Genomic DNA, 23,476 nt, shown 5'->3' with positions numbered 1-23,476 from the left:
GTTTTGGAGGAGCTTCATAAAAAGGTTATCCTCTTGAAGGTGGAGAAGGTCCTTGCCTTAAGCTATTGAGTTTTAACGGTACCAGTCAAATAAGAAATTGTAGTAATTGATATAAACATGTTCCACTTCCAATTCTGAAATTCTGCCACTTCCTGTACCGTGGCAGAATTTCAGAAAACAATGTGATATTGAGTTGGGTTCAAATGACAACACACAAGCATCTGGTACTTCTCCCTATGTCTGCAAAGCAAGACTTTGTCCTTGCTAGACTTTACATTTATTTCTGCATTTGCATAGTAGCTGTGTTTAGAAAAAGAGTTCTTCCTTACCTTTTTACTGTTCATAATCTAGCTTTCACATTCTTGCTCTTTACACAATTTTTCTTCAGCTACCCAGGCTTTATGGTCTCTCAGTTACTTCACTTTGTCCTTGTCACTTCTACCAACAGCATGCTCATACATATATTTTTAAATTTTTAACTAAAACTTTAGTCATATTATGTGTCATAATCACTCAATATCCATAACGCAGCTGGATCTAATCTCCACTGGAACTATATCAAATTTAGTACCAGAGGATCTGTTTCTTCTTTTCTACAGGGAAGTCCATCACCCCTTGCCCCCTTCCAAAAAAGGGACAGATACTGAAGTTTTGGAGTCACATAGGCTATAATAAAGAAGTACATTAAAAATCCCAACAACCTCTGCATTGTGGAGGTGCTTCACTCCAAACTCCATTTGAGTGCGCATCGTACGTGCAGAAAATAGTATCTGGGCCAATCAGCGAGAAGGGATCGGCGCCTCTCGGTACCTCATCGCACGAGTAGGTTACTGACGTTTGATAAACGTAGCTAGTGGCTTCCGTGTAGCGCCCGTTGGCTATGCTTGGAGGTGGTTTACATGGAATTACTAGGAATAAATCACACAAATTAGTCGACAGAAATTTGCTGTTATCTTGTTCATCTCAGAAACAGCAAGCCTTGATTTTCAAGTTATTTCATTTAAAATCCAACATATAGCTATTTCTAAGACAAGTTACAGTTATAACTAAGTTACCGATGGTCATCTATTATAGCGAGTCTCAATCTCAAGAAGAGGTTGACTTTAACTAATATGAGCTAATTACCACAATAACTGATATTTTTCAGTGATCATTCCTCAGGGACATCCCAAGTAGCTCCAAAAAACTAAAAATTAGTCCTACTTTACCATCATTTCTTGTACTTGAAAGCTTATGGCACAGCTGTTTTTAAATGAACTACCACTATCTGAATATAAACTTAAACACAGTAGTAATTTACTTACTTTCACATAAAGGAAGATCTCTATTCCAGTCAACGCCATTATTCTTAATTACACAGGAAATTTCATCAGGTCCAGTTAATCTGAATCTAGAAAGGTAAAAAATATTTAAAGTGAAACTTAAGGAAGCTCTCATTTCTCCAACGAGCAGCTAGAAACTTTGTTTACACAATTCTGTCGTGTGATTAGGGGTCCATGACATGCCAAGTTTTTGTTGTAATGAGAATGGTATCTTAAATTTTATTTATTTATTAACAGCCTCAACTTTGAAAACAAAAGAGAAGGAAATGAGACATCACTAAAGGAAGTGATGGAAGTCTTGCCATTTTAAGATGCGTACCCTCTAACACTAATGCTCAAAGTTACTAATACTAAAAAAATAAACTGTTAAAAGGAAAGGGAGGAAAAAACCTTGTGAGGTTAGCACTTTTGACTTCATTTGCTATACACTGACAGATGAGACATTATTCAATATAATAATGAAGGGCGATAAATATATAAATTTATTCTCTCTGCCACAGAAGCATTAAAAGAAGTCATTAGAGGTAACACTCTAGTTTTCACTCTGCAGAATCTCACTGAAAAGCTTAAGCCTTGGTTGATGCAAACAGCAAGTAAAATCAGGGAATCAAAAGTCAAATTTAACTGTAATTTCATTTGCTCCAGGTAGAACTTGGAGACACTTCAAGTCAGAACTGGAATGGAACCTGCATAAGAAAATTTGGGTTTGGTTCTAATCTGGTCTAAACAGAAAAAACAAAAGAGGATTCATTCACCAAAATACTTACCCGTCTTCACAAGATAAAGTAGCTTTTGAACCAAATGTAAGATCTGTCACGGTAATAAAACCATGTTCTAATTCTCCTGGATGTTTACATTTTCTCTCTAGGGGGAGGGGGAAAGAAAAAAAAAATAAATCTATATCTTTGTAGTTATATCCAAAGACTAAGTCTTTGGCACATACTGTTCTTACCATCATTAACATTTTTCAAGCTTTGTTTAAATTATTACAGAATACAAATTCTCACTTGAAAAACAACTAAAATTGTTAAATATCAAAGGGAAAACACAAAAGAGGTCATATGCACATTACCTGTACAGAACTGCTCTATGGGCGACCACTGAAAGTCTTCACCACATGTACGAGTTACTGATTTTCCAGGGATTCTCATATACCCTGGCCGGCAAATGTACGACACCGTGGTTCCAACAGGAAAGCTCTGCTGTGTGCTGAAACTCTCTCCGAGCTCTGCATATTGCAGCCTGTCTGGAGGCAGACACGTACCTGTCAAAGGAAGGAAAAAGCAATACACAATCTTGTCAACAAAAAGAGATACAAGTTGAGGCATAATGGCACAGATGCCAGGCTCATTCAGTAGGTTTTAAGGACCCATCCATAAATCAAAGAGGTGACATTCTTAAGGGCCAAGGCTATTTGTATATTTCACTAGGTTTCAGTTTTTTAATTTATATTTTAATTGCACCCAATGTCCAACCATACGCTAGTACAAGTTACTTATTTGCTGGTTTTCTCAAATTCTTCTTTAACATTCTACCCAGACAATGCGTTTCCTTTCCAGTTCATATTTTCTGTCTGTTTGCCTTACTCTTGTACTTAAAATATATGACAATTCATTGTACACCCATCCGCAGTGAAATGCCTATTTAGGTTGCTGCGGGAGAAACAAACCAGCCACACTCGCACAGCTCACTTCCCTTCCTGAGACAAAGGGCCAGGCAGATCACAAAGGGGAGTTTAAAACACTATCCCACGGGGACCTACAGACCCAGGGACATTTTGAGGTGCGGTTAATGTAAATGTAATGTAAAAACTCCTCCACGCTGGAGGACCTGGAACACATTCCAGGCCTTGTGGCCCAGGCACAAATGTCAGACCCGCCCAGCCTTTGCAAGACTTACCCACGGCAGAGGCCACCACCTCTATGACCATACCTATTTATTTCCTTTCCTTTACATTATCGCTTAGAGATCTACCAAACCATACAAGAAATTTAAACCCCCAGCTCAGGGTGAGAACCAGGCACCCATCAGCACCTAAAGCCAGCCAGCACGTCCCTTTTTGCAACACCTCCTTTCTCTCGCCTTTTCGCCCCAAACCCCACCGAAGCCGCCCGCAGAGACCGCCTAAAGTTACTTCCTTCTCCCTCCCCACCGCCTCCCCGAGCGGCCCATCAGCCCCCTCAGCCCCGGGGGAGGACGAGCTCCTTGCCTCCTCCCGGTTGCTCTCGGGGCCGGGAGGCCGCGGGGGCTCGGCCGTACCCCACCAGCCCCCTCAGCTCGCTCCCCCCGCCCAGGACGCCCGTTCCTCACCCTGAGCCCGCGCTCCACCTAGCCACGACAGCGCCATTATCGCCAGCAGGAGGCCCGGGCGGCGGGCGAGCAGCTCCATGGCAGCGGCAGCCCCGGCGGGAACGGCCGCTGCGCTTCCCTCGCTCGGACGACCGCGGAGACGCAGCGCGGGGCTGAGGCGCATGCGCGCTGCACCACCCGCCTCTGCCCTCAGCAGCCGCCGCCCCGCCCTCCGCAACATGGCGGCGGCGGGGCCGACGCCTCTCGCGGTAGCAGCCGCCCTGAGGCGAGGCGTGCCGCGCCCCGGGCTGAGGGGACCGACGGTGGGGAGAGGCCCCGGCTCCGGCCCGAGGAGACCGGATGCTGGGAGAAGCTGCGGCCTTGGCGGGGGGGCAGGGGTGGGGAGAGGCCCCAGCCTGAGGAGAAGACCCGGCCTAGGGAGAGGCCCCGGCCGGAAGAGACTAGGCCCTTTCCTGGGCAGGGGCCCCTGAGGGCCGCCCACGTCCCCGGCAAAGAGGAAAAGCTTCAAAGCGTGTTTAGTTACCCAGCTCCTGCGCTGTGAACGCCAACAAGAGCTGATGAAAAATAAATGCTCCTGGCTGCCAGGCCAGGATGAACCACTCTATGTGGGGCTGCCGCTGCTTTTAACGACAAACTGTGTGTTGCAGAGCTGTACTAAAAAAAAACCAAACAACCAACATAAAAAATAAAGACTTAAAACTCGAGATGGACACTAAAGTAGAGACAAAATCTAAGCAATTTTTGTCCCGCGTTCAGCTTTTATTAGGTGAAGCATTCGTAGAGAAACACTGCAAATAAGCATTTCTGGAAGAAAATGCAGAGCAGCATCTGGTGATGCTGCAGACGTGAATAGAGTTGTTATTAAGACAATCTTTGGTTTAACAAATGGTGACTTCCACACATGCAGGACTGCTTTCCTGGGTCTTGCTTATCACAGGGGTTGCAATTAGAGAAATGTTCTTTGTCAGATGGCAGCAGGACACAGACATCCCTCTGAAACAGCAGCTGTACTGTGTGCAGTCTGAACTTCGTTAGATCCTTACAGTAATTAATGGGAGCAGAAGGAGCATTAACATTGATTCCACAGTAAAGTGCCTATTTTGCCACAGAATTTCAGTCTCAACGTGAGCGATGCTTCCATGCAACCTGCACGGAGATCAGGTTGGATGCCTGGTTAGCGGCAGCAGGAGTGCCCAGCCTAGGGAAAAGATGACATGCTGGTGTTAAAATTAGACTTTTCCTGTTTCCACACTGATGTCTACACATTGTAATGTGTTACACAACATGATCACATTGTAACTCAGGACGGGGTGGGGGGGCAGGGGGTGGGGAGGAGAGAATTTCTGGGAAGTGCATTGTTTCAAAGAAGGAATTCCTGAAAACCAGCCTTTACAGAAATAAAAATAAACAAAAAAGAGCTGTTTACAGGTGCCATTTTGTAGTCAAAGCTGATTATGTTCAGAATGCTGCTAACAGTGAAAATTCATTGTTATCTGCAATAGGTTCGGCACAGAAAGGAGATGCAGCTGGAAGTGAAAACGGCGTTGCAGCAAGCGTAAAAGCAAGCAAAAATCCCCAAAGGCCCAGTTCGGTGCCCTGTTCTGACGCTGCTGCTGCTCAGGCAGTATTTTAGAGAGCAAGCTCTCCCATAATCCTCCCAAACAAACCAACGTTATGTCGGAAGCAAGGCACAGTCTGGGAGCCTGACCCGTGAACACCATCTATTCAGGTTATGGAAAAGGAAACACACACATCAAGGGTGGTGTCAGAAAGAAAAATAGGATTTTTCCACTTGAATGACTATATCGGAACAATTTAAGTTTGCAGCTATGACTGATATTTTATGTTGAGGAGTATAAATCCATACCATCTATGGAAGACATGAGCGTTTCTGTTCAGCTGCCTGGTTCAGAGGGGTTTGGTAACTGTCATTTTCATATGTATGATAGTAGCTAAGTGAAAAAGAAGAAGAGAGTGAACTGTATTGGTTTGTAAAAGAACAGTCGGGTTGGTTTCCTCTTAGGAAGAGTCTTGAAATAAAACAACATAACCACACCGTCGATTCCAAGTTGCTGTGCCTTGTACAGTTTGCAAGCATGAGCTGAAGAAACAAAAATACAAGACCCGGGCACACTCAGGCAATTATTTCAAGTGTCTAAAGCATATAAAACTTGGGACTTAGCAACAAAGGACATGAATGCGCATCCAGAAGACCGCCTTACCCTTGCTTCTGCTTAGAAATAATTTTCCAGACAATGCCTGTGCCCAGGAGAAGCAGGACTCCCGCAGCCGCGACTCCTGAGAGAGAAGAACACATATTATTCTCACTGTATTTTTTAAAGCGTATCAGCACAAAAGATGCATCTTCAAAGTAAGCAGAGGGGACCGGTGCCACTGAGGCCACTGCATAAAGCTAAAGACCTGGCCACAGAGATGTCTCCGAGCTGCTTACCTAGGCCTACTGAGCCAGACTTCTGTGATGCTGAAGTGAAGAGAAAAAGAAAAATCAGCAACTTATTCCAACAAAACACAGTGTTTCTCAATTGTAGTTAACCACTTTATCAATAAAACTTTTACTGCTAAGGCCTACAATACGGGATTTCTTAAAACCCACACCATTAGATACTTTTTTTTTTTTAATATACAAAAAGACATGTGCGCGTTTCAAATGCATTTGCACGTTTCTGTGTGGTCTTTGCCTCATTCGCAGTTCACTCACTCAGTTTGCAGGCTGGGACAGGAGGGTCCCAGCTGAAATCCTCTTGGCACTGAATCTGACTGATGCCTTCCAACGTGTAACCGTCATCGCATTCAAGAGTGATGTTACTCCCAGAGCGATACGTATTTCCTTTTATGCCTTTCTTAACACCTTGAACTTCTGGGAATACACATCTGATCTCTGAAAATAGAAGTAACCAAAAAAAAAAAGGGATTTTTAATGAGAGGGAACTGAAATACAAGAAATACAGCTGTGGGTTATATATGACGTTGTTCTTGAATTCTTTCTGAATGTAACGAGGAATTAATTCTTGTTCAAGAGGGCAGTTTCTTTCTTTGTGGCTGCATAAGAGGACTGGTGTCTCACTCCCACGTGTGCGTATTTGTACAGATCAGCTCCTCCACACTGACATGACAGCTGGAAAATCGGGTGTAGTAGGGGGACCTTGGGAGCAGACTGATGGAGAAGGAGATTTTTCTGATACTGAGCTACCAAAACATTTGGAGGAGAAAGGCGTAGCAGGGGAGAATTCTGTGGGAGCTTTAGAGCCAACTGCCTGTAACCCGCTTCTAGTCTGTAGAAGTCCCTTGCCCTTTGAAGATGTCACCAGCCGTATTATTTATCAATAATTAATTTATTAATTAGTCCAGCCATCTAAGCTATTTATACCACTAATTTCAATTGAGTGAGTTGGTTGCTTCAATTCAAGTGTCTAATCACCTTTGAGAGTCCAAGCCCAAGAATTCTGCAGGAGGAGGGTCTCAGTGGAGACCAAAGGGGTAACATCAACGTGTAACTTTCAACCTTTGTTTCACGTCTTTTTTTTTTTTAATATTTATTTTTACTTTCACACGTAATAGTTACTAAGGACACTTCAAAATGACAAGAACATGGAATGGCAGGGAGAAATCTTCTGAGACTGCTTCCTTAAAAAGCCTCTGACTTATTTACGTAAGCATTTGGTACGTTATTTCCTCTCATTGTTATCCCAGCATGTTTCAACTCTTGAGTCACTGAGGTAGGGCCAGCTCCACCAAGGAAGCACCCTGTGTGGGGAATGAATTTACTCTAGTAAATGTCCAGTTTTCTGTGCAGGAACACCCCCGATAGGAATCTTGTAACATTCATGAAATTCCCTTTAGTGAAGTTTGCCCGATGAAGTTTGAGGGGCCAACTCACAGATACAGAGGCATTTTCCGAGAGGGGAATAGTCGGGCTCAGGTGTAATCTATAGACCGTCCATCAGAGACAACTTCTCTGATATAATCAACTCCTTTGTTTCTTGTTAGTGGTAACTGCGGAGTGAGAGGCACAAAAAGGGAAGGGAGAAAGTTTCTACTCTTCTACTTAAAGTAAAAAGGCTTTAACGGGAGAAAGTTACTATACAACTCATTCATAGTAACAAGAGCAGAGATGGAAAACATGCAAGAATTAAAATTGTCTTCCAGAATTTGTGGTTCTGCCACCACAGTTTCCAAACAACATGAACAAACTAAGCACTAACACACCTTTGCACTGAGGAGGAGGCTGGTTCCAGCTTCCCGACAAGGTGCAGTTAATGAAAGCATTCCCAACGAGTGAATAACCAGGATTGCAGCTGTAGGATACAGATGCTCCATAAGAAAAAGTGTCAGAGATGTTGCCGTTGAGCTTCCCATTGGTGATGCTTGGAGGATGGAGACACTTCACAACTGGAAAGTCAGGGAGAGACAAACAACAGTGTAGACATGAGGATCCTGATGGACTTCCAGAGAGTAGCTAAGGCACCCTATCTTCACAGCCTTGATTGTTCCTTTTTAATTTCTGTAGGCTCAGCAACTGATTTTGTAACACTGTAACTCCATCAGGCTTTGGAAATGGGTATAAACTTATTCTTATCACTCATTTTGTAGTAAAAGACTCAGATTTAGTCCTTATATGAACCTTTCCCTAAGGCAACTCATGTTAAAAGTCCTCTCTTCTTTGTCCTCTGCAACAAAAACACACCTTGACAGACCGGAGGAGGATGGCTCCAGGCTCCAGACTGTGTGCAATAAATGGATGCTGCCCCAATGAGAGAGAAGCCGGGCTCACAGATGTAGCTTACAGATGTTCCAGCAGTGAAAAATGCTTTTCCTGTGCCACTGTGAGACCCGTGGGTGATGTCCGCAGGCTTGGAACAGAGCAGCGCTAAAAAGAGAGAAGCGCAGATCAAAACAGAGCTCATAGAGGCAAGAGGGGAAACTTTTGAGCACCTGTGGAGGGCTGTACGCTCACTCCCACAGCACTGAATCCCACGCACGGAGCCAGCCCTGCCCAACCCTCAGCACTTGCTTTGCCCCAAATCATCCCTAAAGCATATGAAATTGCACACATTCCCTCTTGCTCAAAGGAACATTGCCCAGCATCATCTTCCCTGGGTGATTAGTTCAGATCTACAAAGGGAATTCCACACTTATAAGACCATCTTATTACAACATCTGTCCAGGTTCCTTACAGCTGGCAAAGCTGGCCTAAGCTCATTTTTAAGGTCTTCATACTGAGAAACCAAGGCACAAGATACAGAGGCAGTAAGAATGGGAAAAATTAGGATAAATGGGTCTTCAGATCTAAACACTAGGCTCTGGATTCCTCTCGCCTCCTAAACATCTTACAACATGCTACCAAGAGTGACAAGGTCAAAAAGGATGGCCAGCTAAGGACAGATGGCACATGCTTTCCTCTTTCATAGACCAGGAACAGAGGATCCCGCGTGCCCCCAGGCTGGCACTGGGGCTTGTGGAGGTCTTTTGGGACATTATCGGTGTTGCATTCAGTTGTAATGATGTCTCCAGGCCTATAGAGGGACTCCAATCTGATTGCTTTTCCATTCCCAGCTCGCGCAGCCAGCTGTGGACAGTGAGGGTAGAGGGAACCCTTCACATTGTAAAACATGTGCGGGAGAGAGGAGCGTTTGGCCACAGAGCCCTCGTTCTTTCTTTTGTCGTGGAGTTTGTTGAAGCAACAGCTCGTTTCAGCAAGTCCTTAGCCAAACATCACTACATGTTTAATGCATTTAGAAAGTTGAGAAGATAAGGAAGGGGATGGCTCCAGACTCCGTATGTTGTACAACAGAGTTATTCCCAATGAGGGAGAAGCTGTGTTTGCAGCATTGGCGTACAAGTGCTGCTGCATTAAAAGTGTCTGAGAAATGACTGACGTCTTCCCCGTTATTAATCCTTAGAGGAGGCAGACACTTCACTAGTGAAAGAGGAGAGGGAGAAGGTGAGAAGGTGACATTAAATTGTGACAAAAGGGATAACAAGAGAGTAAAAAAGTGCAATTAACCCTCTTCACTGCAAAAAGTGGGACAGGTTGGGAGGAAGAGTTAGCATTTAGTAAATCTTGCCTTTATAATGAACCTACCTGGCTTCATTGTGGTATCAGGATGATGATAATGTTCTGCCACTCCATCTAGAGACAGCATTAAGAGTTTAAAATACATATTTGGTTGAGCAAACACAATGCACAAATTTACCTTCATTTTTCATCATCCTGCCTTTATATTTCCAGCAAAAATTTCACTCCTCTCTGGTAGTGTCCTGCCATGATGCTACCAAATTTCTCACTTTCGGGAACTGAAAAGTACATGGATTATGGATTGCAACAAGCAAGGTGACAAAAACGCAAATCATGCTTATACTTACAGCATTACCCAAAACCTGGCTCATCTCCTGTGTGAGAAGAGGGGCATAAATAAAAGCAACAATTTCTGGTTTCTCCTTAAAGTAGTCGGAGCAAACAGGAAAAATAAAGCCACTTTTGGCTTCAGTGATGGGTAGGAGCCGTCGGGGAGGAATCTGCAACGCTAACGAGTCAGAGCGCTGACACTTACCCTGCTCACAGATGGGCACGGGTGGCTTCCATGTCCTGTCAGCTTGGCACTGGGCTGTGCCGTGGCCTCGCAAGGTGAAACCTTCGTGGCACTTAAAGCTGACAGTATCCTTGTATGTGTAGCGATATTTGAGAACAAATACACTCCCATTCTGGATCTGTGGGACTGGACATACCACCTCTGCAAAATAAATTCATTATCTCAAAGAGGGAGCCATAGGTATGCTGTAATCGCTGCATATCTAAGGTCCATTCTTAACGTGCCACTGCTCAGAGAAGTTTCGCAGGTAGCACTTGGAGACTCACAGAAGAATAATTTCAAGAATTGAGGGCTTTTTAGTTCCTTTAGGTACCCTAGGGTTACCACATTATTGTATGTATAAATATAGTTTTGTGCCTGTAACCAGAATAATGCAAATACATTCCAATAAATACATTAAATGGTGTAGAAATCCATAAGCGCTGCCAGTTGTTCTCACGACTGCGTTACTATGCCAAGCTCATGCCTTCCAAAGCAATTCCATTTGGAGGAATGATGAATTGCAATGCTCAACCCCTGCAAAACAACCTTGTGGTTTGGATAACAGTACAGTATTTGGAAGATCCCAGTTCAGTTTTACTCAATATCCCACTCTTCTACTGCAAGACACATTTCTTCCTTAATTTATTATTTATGTTTGTGAAACAAAAGGGACAAATCCCTGCAGGCATCTCACAACTTCATTCTACGTAACTCTGAAAGATAAAAAGCTAGCATGTGGAAGGTTTTTAGAAGAAACCAAACGAGTAAGCAAACCAGAACAATCCTAGAGGAATATTATGTTTAAAAAGTCTTAGTCCTCAAGGTTCTATTTATTTTAAGGAAATGCCACTTTTTAATTTTAAGGACTTAATTTGGCAATTCTGTGACCTACTTACTCCGACACACGGGAAGAGCACCACTCCATGCGACATCTGCTCCAAAAACCTCACACCGCCTATGAGACTGCCCAACCAGTCGGTGCCTGGAGTTACACGGAAAGAAATACCAGTTGATACCAGGATTTCGCACTCCCACTCTGAGACTGCCCCCAGAGGTTTCCTTCTGCAGCCTCCTGATTCCGGCTGGTCCCTGAGGTGTTTCTGTTGGTTTGACACATGGGGACGAAGGACACCAAGTTCCTCCTTCCCAGATCCAAGAGGAACACAAATGATCCAATTGCTGTGGATTAGATTGGTCAGGTGCTAACTGAGGGCTCAGATCCAAGTGATGTCCAAGCTGGTGGAGCCTCCTCGCAGCACAGGCTCACTTGCGCTCCCAGCTCCTGCTGGGTGCCCATCTGAGAAGGCAGCCTGAAACTGAAGCTTGCAAAGTAATATATTGAGCACAGGCAGGGAACAATGAGAGATGCTTCTCCCACAGCCGGCAACTGTGGCATAACTGGAACTAAAATACAAATTCTGGCTTGCTCTGGGAGAACGACCCGCGCAGAGGAGGGGGCTCAGAGCCTTCACTATAAGTTGCCCAACACTGAGCTCAGAAAATTAAGTCAGGAAAGGCAACGTGGGACTCACCCTTCATCACACATGTAGCTCATGGTTGACCCAAAAAGGAGATCTATCAGAATAACTCTGCCATTCTTTGGTGCTTCTGGGTATTTACACTGTTTCCCTGGGAAAGAACAAGGCTGAGTTTACACTCCTCTCTCGCAGTTTTGTAATGCGCTACGAGAAGCTATCTTAAGGATCTGTCCACATTCAGGCACCAATAAAGATGTGATTTTTAAAAGGCCAATAGCTGCCCAAACTATGTGACTAGTGAAGCCATGTATGAATCATTTTTTAAAGAATTGTTTTAAGAAACCCACAAATGTAGCTTAGACAATTTTCAACAACCAACACCAAACTGATGGAGCTATTCACTTTTACAGAACGCTAGCGCTTCAGACCACGTGTGGTTTTTGAGGCATGTCAGAGTTGGGGACATTCCAGGGTGTCTCATATATCCTGGCTGGCAGCTGTATCGCACGGTGTCCCCAACAGGAAACTCCGTCAGATTTTTGAATTCCTCAGTTAACTGAGCAAAGGTTAAGTTTGGAGGGGCTCCACAGCCACCTATCAGGAAAGAAAACACAGGGACAAATAGGGAGATCAAAACCACAAAGTCATTTTGAAATGTGTATTGAGTATGCATAGATAAAAGTTTACAAGCAAAAGAGAAAACAAAGGGGAAGGAGTGAAGGACTCAAATTTTGGAAAGAGTAAAGGAAAGGATGCATCCTACAGGCTTTCAATGGCAGAAATTCCCAGACTATCCCTAAATCCCACCTTGGAACCCCAGTGTACCTGCACACCGAGGGAGAGGGAGGCTCCAGTTTCCAGAGTCGGTGCAGTAAATGGATGCCTCTCCCAGGAGGCTGTAGCCAGGGTCACAGCTGTAATTTACGACCATCCCAGTAGTGAAAACTTCCAAGTCCTGGCTGTTGTGATTCCCTTTGTCAATGTTTGGAGGTGAAGGACATTGCAGCACTAAAGAGAGAAGACAAAACAGAATGAAAAAAGGGCATGCAGAGGGTAACATGCAGGAAGGATGGACGCATAAAGATGAACACAGCATCCCGTGTGTGCTGGAAGGACACTTAGACCCGAGGGTGTCACTGGACATGCCGTCGCCCCTCCCCACGTGCCAGTTCTGGGGGTTGGAGCTTTGCCGGCTCCAGGATGAGCCGAGCACGGGAGGGATGCTCGGCCAGCCCTGGGTGGCCGGGGACCGTGGCAGCAGCCATCCCCACCTGTGCAGCGTGGGTACGGGAGGCTCCAGTTCCCCGAGGCCGTGCAGGAGACAGAGGGGTCTCCGAGGAGGGAGAAGCCGGGCTGGCAGCTGTAGCTCACGGACATGCCGCTGGTGAAGTTTTCCCCGAGCTCGGCGCTGTGCGTGGCGTGGGCGATGACGGGAGGAGGAGGACAAGGCAGCACTAATGGGGCAGGAGCAAAGAACGGTGTTTTAGTGATTTTGCCAAGGGAGGAGCACGTCTAACACAGCAAAAGACCGTCAAACCTGACGTGACACGAGGGAGGCGGAGAGCAGCACCTCAGCGCAAGGATGGCCCTAAGCATCCTCTTTCTCCACGCCGCTGTGCCCCACTCACCTGGCTCGCAAGTGGGGAGAGCGGGTGACCAGCGGCCATCGGGCTGGCACTTGACTTCTGGGCTGCCCCACAGCATGTGGCCCGGGCGACACTGGAAGGTGACGTTGGCCCCGGGCCGGTACACAGCGCTCCGTCCTTCAGCCACATCTCCATTCCGGATGTCGGGGCTTGTGCAGGTGATCTCTGGAAGGGAAAAGCAGCAGAGGATGGGCTGGGGAAGCGGCTGCCAGAGCTGGGGGTTCCCCTGTTGTTTTTGTGAGGTCAAAATTTGGGGAGGGCCATGCAATCACGATGGTCTCCCTTTTCACTGTGGGTACCGGCATTCCCAGCTCACCTTCACACCGGGGGTAAGGGATGCTCCAGGTTCCATTGATCGTACAGTATAGAGTTGTTTTTCCGATAAGAGAATAGCCGGGGTCACAGCTGTAATTTACAGACTTTCCAGGGGTGAAGATCTTCACATCCTCACCATCGTGCTGGCCATGGGCAATCGCTGACGGGGAGGGACAGAGCCGTCCTGCAGGGAAGGAAATCTTCAGTGAGAACAGGATGGGCTTTGTGATTTTCTGCTTTGTTTTCCCATTTAGCTCTAGAGAACTGAGTCTCTCCGGGTAAAAGTGTGTGGATTTTCAATTTTCTCCCCTTCCTTCCTTCCTTCCTTCCTTCCTTCCTTCCTTCCTTCCTTCCTTCCTTCCTTCCTTCCTTCCTTCCTTCCTTCCTTCCTTCCTTCCTTCCTTCCTCCTGTACTCTCTTTGTATCACTGCCATACCCAGAAGTGATAGAGGCAGGTGAACGCACCTTCACACCGAGGGGCAGGGATGCTCCAGGCTCCAGAAGAAGTACAATTAAGCTGTGCCTCTCCGACAAGAACGTAGCCAGGATCGCAGGCGTAGCTCACGGACATGCCGCTGATGAAAACTGCCGTGGCTTGGCCACTGTGCTTTCCATTGGCAATGGCTGGGGGGTCAGAGCACTGCGACACTGGGGGAAAAGGGCAAAACCATGCTCACGTCAGTACTGACAAAAAGGAGGAATATGGAAAAATGGGTGACTTGGTGCAAAGGAACATTGCAGCTGAGCTGCCAGCCTGTAAGAGACGGGGATGTCTGAGGCCGGTGTCCCTCAGCTGCTACTCACTGCCAGGGTCAATCCAGATATTTCCACTATCTGGACTTGGCAGCATTTATTTCTGAGGTCTCATCCCCAGTGAATGTCAAAAGGCTCTTGCAGCAGGAGCTCCAGCCCCTCCTGCCTTGTGAATGGCCGCTGCTTCGCAGATCATCCCTGTGTGCAGCCTGCCCCAGACGCAGCCTCACCAGAGGGGACGGACACCTCAGAGCCCTACCTGCACACCGCGGGGACGGGGATGGACACCCCGCACTGCAGAGCCTTACCTCCACACCATGGGGACAGGGATGGAGACCCTGCACTGCAGAGCCCTACCTCCGCACCACGGGGATGGACACCCCACACTACAGAGCCCTACCTCTGCACCATGGGGACGGAGATGGACACCCTGCGATGCAGAGCCCTACCTCTGCACCATGGGGACGGACACCTTGCACTACAGAGCCCTACCTCTGCACCATGGGGACAGACACGGACACCCTGCACCGCAGAGCCCTACCTCTGCACCATGGGGACAGGGACAGACACTGAACACCGCAGAGCCCTACCTCCACACCATGGGGACGGACACAGACATCCCGCACCGCAGAGCCCTACCTCCGCACCATGGGGATGGACACGGACACCCCACACCACAGAGCCCTACCTCCGCACCGCGGCGGCGGCCCGCTCCACACTCCGTGCTCCCCGTCCACCGTGGTGCAGAAGATGGAGGGCTCTCCAGCCAGCGGGTGGCCAGGGTTGCAGGTGTAGGTGACCACGTCCGCGTAGGAGAAGGTGTCCGTCGAGTGCCCGCTGTGTCTCCCGTGGGGGATGTCTGGAGGCGGATCGCAGACGATACCTGTGGGCACGTACGAGGTGGTTTTAGCATCAGTGTTTTGCAGTGGCACCCGGGTTCTGCAGGACACACAAGGTTCCCAGGAAGGGAACTGACGGGGATGGACCCATCTCAGTGGTGATGCTCTCTGTCTTTGCCTTGGAAGACCTTTCCCAAGGAGAGCACTGATCTGAATTTCTCTGTGCTGTGTTTGGTTTCTTCTCAGTCTGTTCAGCTCCTGCCACAATGTACTTACTCTGGCAGACGGGAACATCACTGCTCCACGTCACTCGCCTCCCAGAGCCTGAAGTGACACAGTGCCGCTGGGACGCTCCAACCAGCCTGTACCTGGGGTAAAATAAAGTCACTCCTGTCACTATAGGACTGTTTTTGGGGGTCGCATGTCCCACAACCCACTGGGTGGCAGGGAGAGCAGAAGCATTGCTGGTTCCATCTCCACGAGGAGGAGCAGCTTGGCTGGGACTCACCCTTCGTTGCAGGTGTAATTCACTGCTGACCCGAAGAAGAGATCTGTGATAACGATAACTCTGCCGTTCTCTGGTTCTCCTGGATGATCACACCTTCTCCCTGGGCAGAAGAAGACCTGGTTTTAAGCTTCTTTAACTCAGTGCCATAGGAAAATGGACACTAATTCTGGGAGTCTGCCCAAACCCCATGGAGAAAGGAACTGAAAGGGAGAAACCACAAGGCTTCAGTTGTCACACGATGATTTAAACAAACTAGAAGCATCTGCAAAACATACGTTTGCAAAACTCCTGGGCTTCAGACCACGTTTGATTTTCAAGGCACGTAATAGTTGGTGATATCTGGGGACGTTTCAGGTATCCAGGCCGACAAGTGTACTTCACAGTCTTCCCAACAGGAAACTCAGTCTGATTTTTAAACTCGTTGTTTAGCTCAGCAAACAGCAGCGTTGTCGGTGTCCTGCAGCCAGCTGCCAGGAAACAAAACGCACATAGGGAATACGTGCTGGCTGTGAAACACAGGCGAAGAGAAACAAGTGCATCGGCAGGCACTCTTACAAGTCTCAGGAGTATTAATCTCTTCTACGAATTCTGACATTTGTGCACATAAATTAACATTTAGCATGTAAGGACACATGCGCCCAATTTATATGTTCTTTAAAAAATGTAATGAAACACCCTCCCCCCTAAAAAAATGAAACAGTTTAGCCAGTTCGGTGTTTCCACTCTGCACATCCTACAACACTGCGCTGCCACCGCACAGCGTGTCGTCTTTGGGCTGTAGAGTGCAGGAATCTGCAATTTCAGAAATTAGAACACCCCATATTGTCTCCTTGTGGGAAACCACGGGCTTTAGCAATGCTGCTACCGGTTATTCCTGGTGCCACAAAATGAACACAGCATCCCGCGTGTGCCGGAAGGACGCTTAGACCCGAGGGTGTCACTGGACATGCCGTCGCCCCTCCCCACGTGCCAGTTCTGGGGGTTGGAGCTTTGCTGGCTCCAGGATGAGCCGAGCACGGGAGGGATGCTCAACCAGCCCTGGGTGGCCGGGGACCGTGGCAGCAGCCATCCCCACCTGTGCAGCGCGGGTACGGGAGGCTCCAGTTCCCCGAGGCCGTGCAGGAGACAGAGGGGTCTCCGAGGAGGGAGAAGCCGGGCTGGCAGCTGTAGCTCACGGACATGCCGCTGGTGAAGTTTTCCCCGAGCTCGGCACTGTGCGTGGCGTGGGCGATGACGGGAGGAGGAGGACAAGGCAGCACTAACGGGGCAGGAGCAAAGAACGGTGTTTTAGTGATTTTGCCAAGGGAGGAGCACGTCTAACACAGCAAAAGACCGTCAAACCTGACGTGACACGAGGGAGGCGGAGAGCAGCACCTCAGCGCAAGGATGGCCCTAAGCATCCTCTTTCTCCACGCCGCTGTGCCCCACTCACCTGGCTCGCAAGTGGGGAGAGCGGGTGACCAGCGGCCATCGGGTTGGCACTTGACTTCTGGGCTGCCCCACAGCACGTGGCCCGGGCGACACTGGAAGGTGACGTTGGCCCCGGGCCGGTACACAGCGCTCTGTCCTTCATCCACATCTCCATTCCGGATGACGGGGCTTGTGCAGGTGATCTCTGGAAGGGAAAAGCAGCAGAGGATGGGCTGGGGAAGCGGCTGCCAGGGCTGGGGGTTCCCCCGTTGTTTTTGTGAGGTCAAAATTTGGGGAGGGCCATGCAATCACGATGGTCTCCCTTTCCACTGTGGGTACCGGCATTCCCAGCTCACCTTCACACCGAGGGTAAGGGATGCTCCAGCTTCCAGATGTCAAACAAGAAACCATTGTTTTCCCAGTGAGGACGTACCCAGGGTCACAGTAGTACTTCACTGATGTTCCAGGGAAGAACACTTTCACATCCTTGCTCTCATGCTGGCCATTTTTGATATTTGGAGGGGAAGGACACTGTAGCACTACAAGGAGGGGAAAAAAAGTCATAACTGGAGAAGGGCAGGTCCCAGAACCACCCACTGTAGGGTTAGGCAGCCTTTTCACTTCTCGCTTTCCCATTAACTTTTCCCAAATAGCTAGGGATGGCAATGTATGCATTATGTTTCCATCCTACCCTCACCTATCTTCCAGCCTTTATGTTTTTTTTGAGCTTATTGACATCGAGAATGGTCTCTTCTCAGTATTTAGGCATTTGCAGTGGCTATTTTTCACCTGTGGCCCTAACAGCTTGCTCTGGGCTTTCTGTGGCTGTGTACAAGATCAGACACCAGCCTGGCTCTCTCCCTCTGGATTTATTTAAGGAGATGAAAACCCTACGTAACAGGGGTCTGATTGGGGATTATGAAGATGGGAGGACATTCGCATGTTTTTCCTTTCCCATCCTGACCAGTGGCCCCTTTACCTCCAAGGTGAGGTGGTTGCCCCCTGCCAGGTGCCCTCACAGTGGGTCAGAAGAAATCAGCTACTACCCACCGCCTCATCGGCACTTACTCTTTTCACAGATGGGGACAGGAGGGTCCCATGTGCCCCCAAACTGGCACTGAGACTCTTGAGAGCCCTTCAAGGCGTAACCAAAATCACATTCAAAGACAATGGTGTCTGTGAGTTTGTACACGGTCTCCAGCCCAGTCGTTCTCCCGTTCTCGATCTCTGGTCTCTTGCAGCCAGTTGCTGGAAGTGAAGAGCACAAGGCGCTGCTGAGACGTGATGCCCAGCCTGGTGCGGAGCGGCACTGACCAGGGGCAGGACCTGCTGCGGAACCTGGCCATCACCGTCATCGGCACATCAACGTTATTGACTCTTATTCTTACACAAAATATCATTATTTTACTGCTCCTGAGAGTCTGTCCTTACTGGGGGACAGAAAGGGAAATCCACAGAGGCACGTGGAGCTCCTCCTGCCCATGGGACCTTTGGTCTCTACCTCTCACTGGAGATCAGACCGAGAGCCAAGAAGGAAGAAAGTGCCCAGGGAAAGGTAAAAGAAGCCAACACAAACACACCTTCACATCGGGGTCGGGGACGGCTCCACGTTCCGGCGGCGGTGCAGCTAATGGAGGCGTTCCCGACAAGGGAGTAGCCGTCCCTGCAGCTGTACCACACAGCCGAGCCCAGGAGGAAGGTGGCCGAGGGCTGGCCACTGTGGTTCCCGTTGGCGATGCCTGGAGGGGGAAGACACTTCACCTCTGCAACAGAAAAGGAAAGACAGATAAGAAATATGGACAGAGCAAGAGAAAAAATTTTAAAAAATCCAACCTTCAAAAAACATAGGAGGAAGATAATTAGTTCCATTAACCCCTTTGAATAAATATCTGTCATATTAGCTGTCTTCCTATGCAGGTGCAGTCCCCACTGCAGCCGTTGTCATTCCTTCTGCCACTCACAGCCAGCCTCGCCGGCGGGGACAGACACCGCAGAGCCCTACCTCCGCACCATGGGGATGGACACGGACACCCCACACCACAGAGCCCTACCTCCGCACCGCGGCGGCGGCCCGCTCCACACTCCGTGCTCCCCGTCCACCGTGGTGCAGAAGATGGAGGGCTCTCCAGCCAGCGGGTGGCCAGGGTTGCAGGTGTAGGTGACCACGTCCGCGTAGGAGAAGGTGTCCGTCGAGTGCCCGCTGTGTCTCCCGTGGGGGATGTCTGGAGGCGGATCGCAGACGATACCTGTGGGCACGTACGAGGTGGTTTTAGCATCAGTGCTTTGCAGCAGCACCCGGGGTCTGCAGGACACACACGGTTCCCAGGAAGGGAACTGACGGGGATGGACCCATCTCAGCAGTGATGCTCTCTGGCTACAATGACCCAAATTATCCAGAGACAAACCTTTTATGGAAAAAATCACATGTGGAAAGGAAAACCTGCACCCTCCTGTGAGTGACTTCCTTGCTCTCCTTGTCTGGAGGTGGTGGGACAATTCTTACCTCCCTTTTCATAACCATTGGTGACACATGCAGAGAGAGATGAGTGAGAAATACTCACCCCAGTAATACAGAGTTTAAAATATTAATGGTTTTCCCAGTTTGGATAAATAAAAGACCTTTGGAATAATTTTCAGAAACATTGTAAACAAAACAAAATTAAAAGAAAAATGGAAGGTTTTACACATACAGTGACTTGAGAAATCTTTGGCAATAAAAATCTTTGTCTTCAAAGATGTGCCACTTTCTCTTGCAAGCCATCTCCAAGGACCTTTTGTTGTGGCCTACTTACGCTGGCAGACAGGAGCATCCCCACTCCACGAGACATGTGTGCCAGAGACCTCGCATGTTCTCTGGGAGCCTCCAACCAACTTGTACCTGGAGTCACACAGAAGGATTTATTAATTTACATTAAGAGACTTGAGATTTCTTTACAACCCTTGTAAGTGGCAGCCACGACTTGTGACTGGGGAACTCGGTTCCTTCATGTAAAGCTGAAAACCTGCTTTGCTCTCAGCTGAACTCAGCTAGTCCCAAGACTCACCCCGTCTCACAAGTGTAATTCACTTTGGACCCGAAGAGGAGGTCTGTGAGGACAAGAGCTCTGCCATTCTCCGGATCCCCTGGGTTAGCACATTGTTTTCCTGGAAGGGAACGTGAGCCACCATTACCCTCAGCTGCTCACCCGCATCCCGCCCAGGGATGCTGACACAGAGAGTGGACTGCGTAAAGAAACCCATAAAGCTTGAAAAATGTGAAAATCCAGCCGAGCCTGACACTTTAGGTTTTTCAGCACTGTCAGGACGTACTTTTACAGAACTCCAATGCTACAGACCACGTCCGATTCCCGAGGCAAGTGATGGCCGGTGGCATCCCCAGGTGCTGGGTGTACCCGGGCCGGCACATGTATTCCACCGTCCTCCCCACGGGAAAGACGGTCAGGTTCCTGTACGGCTCCTTCAGCTCAGCAAACGCCAGGCTGGTGGGTGCGTTGCAGCCAGCTGCCAAGAAAGAGAAGCCAGCCCAGTTGTCAAAAGAGTCAGGAAAAAGCAGGTTTGGGGGAGCAGGGGGGAGTGAACATTCAGAGCACTGTTTGAACACTTGCCCTGCTCGCAGACCGGCACGGGTGGCTCCCAGGTGTTATTGAGTTGGCATTGTACCACTCTGTGCCCATGTAGAACGTAGCCTGGCTCGCACTCAAAGGTGACAGTGTCCTTGTGTCTGTAGGTTGTCCTAGGAGACACTATTCTCCCATTCTGGACCCGTGGGACAGGACATCTTGCCTCTGGAATAGAAATGCAGGTCCTCAAAACAGGCACTTACGCAGCGTGCAGGGCTGTGCCGCTGCGAAGCCACTTAGGGTTGCAATCCCTTTTAAGACGCAAGTCTGAAAATAATTTTCCCATAGATGACGCACTGCCCGCATCCAATGATGTCAAGTGTGGAGGGGAGAGAGCCAAGCTGAAAGGTGGGGCTGGGGATGCTGGAGGCAGTGGGCTGGTACAAACAGCCCCTGCAAACCGGCACTCGGGCACGGGGTGCAATTGTCTGGAGGTTTCCCAGTCTTTCCGAATGTGAAGCAGTAGGGTGGGAGGATTGCACCCCGGTGTTTGCCCCCGCACACCCAGCCCTACCTCCGCACCGCGGCGGGGGCCCGCTCCACACGCCGTTTTTCCCGTCCCGGCTGGTGCAGTAGATGGAGGGCTCTCCGTGCAGCGGGTACCCGGGGTCACAAGTGTACGTTATGGATGTGCCGAAGTGGAATTCATCCAGCAGCCTGCCCGTGTGCTTCCCATTGGGAATGTCCGGAGGCGGCTCACAAGGGATACCTGCAGAGGTGCAGAACAGGGCTTCTAAATTCAAGAGCAGCACCAAACACTTGTCCTCGAGATGGAGTAACTGCAATGAAGTGACCTCCTAGCTGAGGCAACTGGATCCCTTCTCCCTGGCCAGCTATTTCTATGACAGTTAGAAAACAGACCAGTAAGACAAACCTCTGTGGAGGAAACACCTACATGCTTTATCTTTTCTGCTGTTTAAGAAATAAAAACCCAAATATTTATTTTGTATCACCTGTGTAAAATCCCGATTTTTCGGCTGCACACAGTGCAAAGGCACGCACAGGCAGAAATTTGAATGTCACCTTAGGTTAATGTGTACCTGGAGAATGTGTAGAATGTTTTAAAATCCCAGAATGTACCAGTAAATGTTCCTTTCTTCATGTGAAACTGTCACCCAGTCAGCGACAATACTCAGTCAGCAGAGAAACACCCAGGTGCAATTGCTGAGGTGCGGCACGGCAGCTCTTTGGGTACGTAACAGTGCCTGGGTCTCTTGGTGTCTAACAACAACAGCCCTTAAGGTGAAGATAGTATTTTTCTTTCCTCTTTTCTAATGGGCTTGTGATGTTAGTCAGAGAGAGGGTACCCATGTACTGCTGATAAAAGCTCCAGCTGAGACTTTGCTTTCTGTAATCTTTGCTTTCTATAATCATTGCTTTGAGATCTTGTACCTTTTCCCAAAACACTTTCCTATGACATCAAAACCTTATGATATTTTTCATGCCCACAGAGCAGAGAAATTCCCCCGTGAAAGCTTTGATTGGAAAGATTTGGCAGTTTCTGCTGGAAAGTATTTACCGAATCCATGCAGAGCCCCGGAGCGGTAAGCTACTTACGCTGACAAGTGGGAATGTCGCCACTCCATGCAACGCGTCCACCAGAAATCTCACACCGCCTGCTGGATTGTCCAATTAACCTGTGCCTGGTGTTAAAAGGATTGAGCGTTCAGCCCAAGTCATGTCAGTTTGAGTTCCCACCTCCTCCTGAGCGCCTGGGACGGCGCCATCGGCCCTGCTGGCAGCAAAGCTGTGGCCCTGAAGGAGAAGTTCCCTTCCTAGCTCTGCCTGACCAATTTCACGGGATGTACACGTACACATAAGGTAGGGAGCACCTTATGCGTTATATAGGTACAGAACTCTACATAGCGGCCTCTGCAGAGAATCCATTTATTGGGAGTGAATGAATAGGAAGCAAAAAGGGAGACTTACCTAACAGATCCCTCCTTGCTCTGCTAAGCAGTAGCCAAACCCAGGACTTACCCCTCTTCACAGCTGTAGACCACTGTTGACCCAAACAGGAGATCTGTTAGGGAAATAATTTTCCCATTCACAGGCTCACCAGGATGACTGCATTTTTTCCCTGGGGAAGGAAAAAACCCTCGTTTTAGGGTTCTGCCTGTACCACTGTACAACAGATGCAACTATTACTCCAGTAATCCATCCCCATTTCCAGTTACCCCCAAAACGGGTTTCGAACAGCATAAGGTTACATGGCTTTACTAGTCACATACTATTTGAACACCAGAATAACGTTAAGGTTTTTGCAGCATGGACAGAACCCAGCACCTATTCCTTCTTGAACAACGGACACCAAATCAAGGAGCTATTCACTTTTACAGAATTCTAGTGCTTCTGACCACACTCCGCTCTCAAGGCATGTAATAGTAGGTGACATTCCTGGGTGTTTAGAGTATCCAGGTCGGCAAGTGTATTTCACAGTCTTCCCAACAGAAAACTCAAGCTCATTTTTATGCTCCTCACTTAGCTCAGCAAAGTGTAACCTTGTAGGAGCACCACAACCACCTATTGAGAAAGAAAACAGACACGAGAATCAGGCAGGACAGGTACAAGCGCAGAAAGAACACTGTTACAAGGAAAGGTGTTTGGTTTGCCTTGCAAAATAGTTTATTTTGAATATAGCCATCATTAAGCAAATACAACATATTTTCCCAAAGGATTCCA

The 23,476-nt window shown here is 48.3% G+C and overlaps 2 protein-coding genes across 5 annotated transcripts in view; both read right to left on the bottom strand.

Annotated features, from left to right (window-relative positions):
• LOC128900178 (membrane cofactor protein-like) overlaps positions 1-3,957 on the bottom strand; it is a 35,357-nt gene extending 31,400 nt beyond the window's left edge. The window contains exons 1-5 of one of the 4 annotated variants that reach the window (XR_008463220.1): positions 3,633-3,957; positions 2,395-2,586; positions 2,090-2,186; positions 1,305-1,390; positions 702-908 (exon numbers count right to left, since the gene is read on the bottom strand). Coding sequence is in view for 1 of the 4 variants with exons in the window: in XM_054180979.1 (XP_054036954.1) it covers positions 702-908; positions 1,305-1,390; positions 2,090-2,186; positions 2,395-2,586; positions 3,633-3,852 (802 nt within the window). In the remaining 3 variants the exon portion in view is untranslated. The remainder of the gene's footprint in view (positions 1-701; positions 909-1,304; positions 1,391-2,089; positions 2,187-2,394; positions 2,587-3,632) is intronic. The other 3 variants (XR_008463221.1, XR_008463222.1, XM_054180979.1) reach the window with 3 other exon arrangements.
• A 408-nt stretch (positions 3,958-4,365) lies between these two features.
• Positions 4,366-23,476, bottom strand: part of CR1 (complement C3b/C4b receptor 1 (Knops blood group)) — an 80,045-nt gene continuing 60,934 nt past the window's right edge. Inside the window, exons 59-93 of the mRNA XM_054181602.1 lie at positions 23,126-23,317; positions 22,775-22,874; positions 22,352-22,437; positions 21,309-21,503; positions 20,780-20,959; positions 20,484-20,675; positions 20,219-20,318; positions 19,967-20,052; positions 19,226-19,420; positions 18,755-18,937; positions 18,243-18,422; positions 17,531-17,713; positions 17,197-17,379; positions 16,840-17,022; positions 16,040-16,231; positions 15,765-15,864; positions 15,533-15,624; positions 15,106-15,300; positions 14,130-14,312; positions 13,666-13,848; positions 13,332-13,514; positions 12,975-13,157; positions 12,529-12,711; positions 12,106-12,297; positions 11,758-11,854; positions 11,122-11,483; positions 10,205-10,384; positions 9,736-9,783; positions 8,338-8,520; positions 7,860-8,042; positions 6,352-6,531; positions 6,085-6,114; positions 5,855-5,930; positions 5,500-5,584; positions 4,366-4,830 (exon numbers count right to left, since the gene is read on the bottom strand). Coding sequence (XP_054037577.1) covers positions 5,503-5,584; positions 5,855-5,930; positions 6,085-6,114; positions 6,352-6,531; positions 7,860-8,042; positions 8,338-8,520; positions 9,736-9,783; positions 10,205-10,384; positions 11,122-11,483; positions 11,758-11,854; positions 12,106-12,297; positions 12,529-12,711; positions 12,975-13,157; positions 13,332-13,514; positions 13,666-13,848; positions 14,130-14,312; positions 15,106-15,300; positions 15,533-15,624; positions 15,765-15,864; positions 16,040-16,231; positions 16,840-17,022; positions 17,197-17,379; positions 17,531-17,713; positions 18,243-18,422; positions 18,755-18,937; positions 19,226-19,420; positions 19,967-20,052; positions 20,219-20,318; positions 20,484-20,675; positions 20,780-20,959; positions 21,309-21,503; positions 22,352-22,437; positions 22,775-22,874; positions 23,126-23,317 — 5,345 coding nt within the window. The 3' untranslated portion in view covers positions 4,366-4,830; positions 5,500-5,502. The remainder of the gene's footprint in view (positions 4,831-5,499; positions 5,585-5,854; positions 5,931-6,084; positions 6,115-6,351; positions 6,532-7,859; positions 8,043-8,337; positions 8,521-9,735; positions 9,784-10,204; positions 10,385-11,121; positions 11,484-11,757; positions 11,855-12,105; positions 12,298-12,528; positions 12,712-12,974; positions 13,158-13,331; positions 13,515-13,665; positions 13,849-14,129; positions 14,313-15,105; positions 15,301-15,532; positions 15,625-15,764; positions 15,865-16,039; positions 16,232-16,839; positions 17,023-17,196; positions 17,380-17,530; positions 17,714-18,242; positions 18,423-18,754; positions 18,938-19,225; positions 19,421-19,966; positions 20,053-20,218; positions 20,319-20,483; positions 20,676-20,779; positions 20,960-21,308; positions 21,504-22,351; positions 22,438-22,774; positions 22,875-23,125; positions 23,318-23,476) is intronic.

The sequence above is a fragment of the Rissa tridactyla genome, chromosome 21 (genome assembly GCF_028500815.1).
Source record: "Rissa tridactyla isolate bRisTri1 chromosome 21, bRisTri1.patW.cur.20221130, whole genome shotgun sequence".
Taxonomy (NCBI): Eukaryota; Metazoa; Chordata; class Aves; order Charadriiformes; family Laridae; genus Rissa; species Rissa tridactyla.
This window is presented reverse-complemented; position numbering and strand designations above follow the sequence as displayed.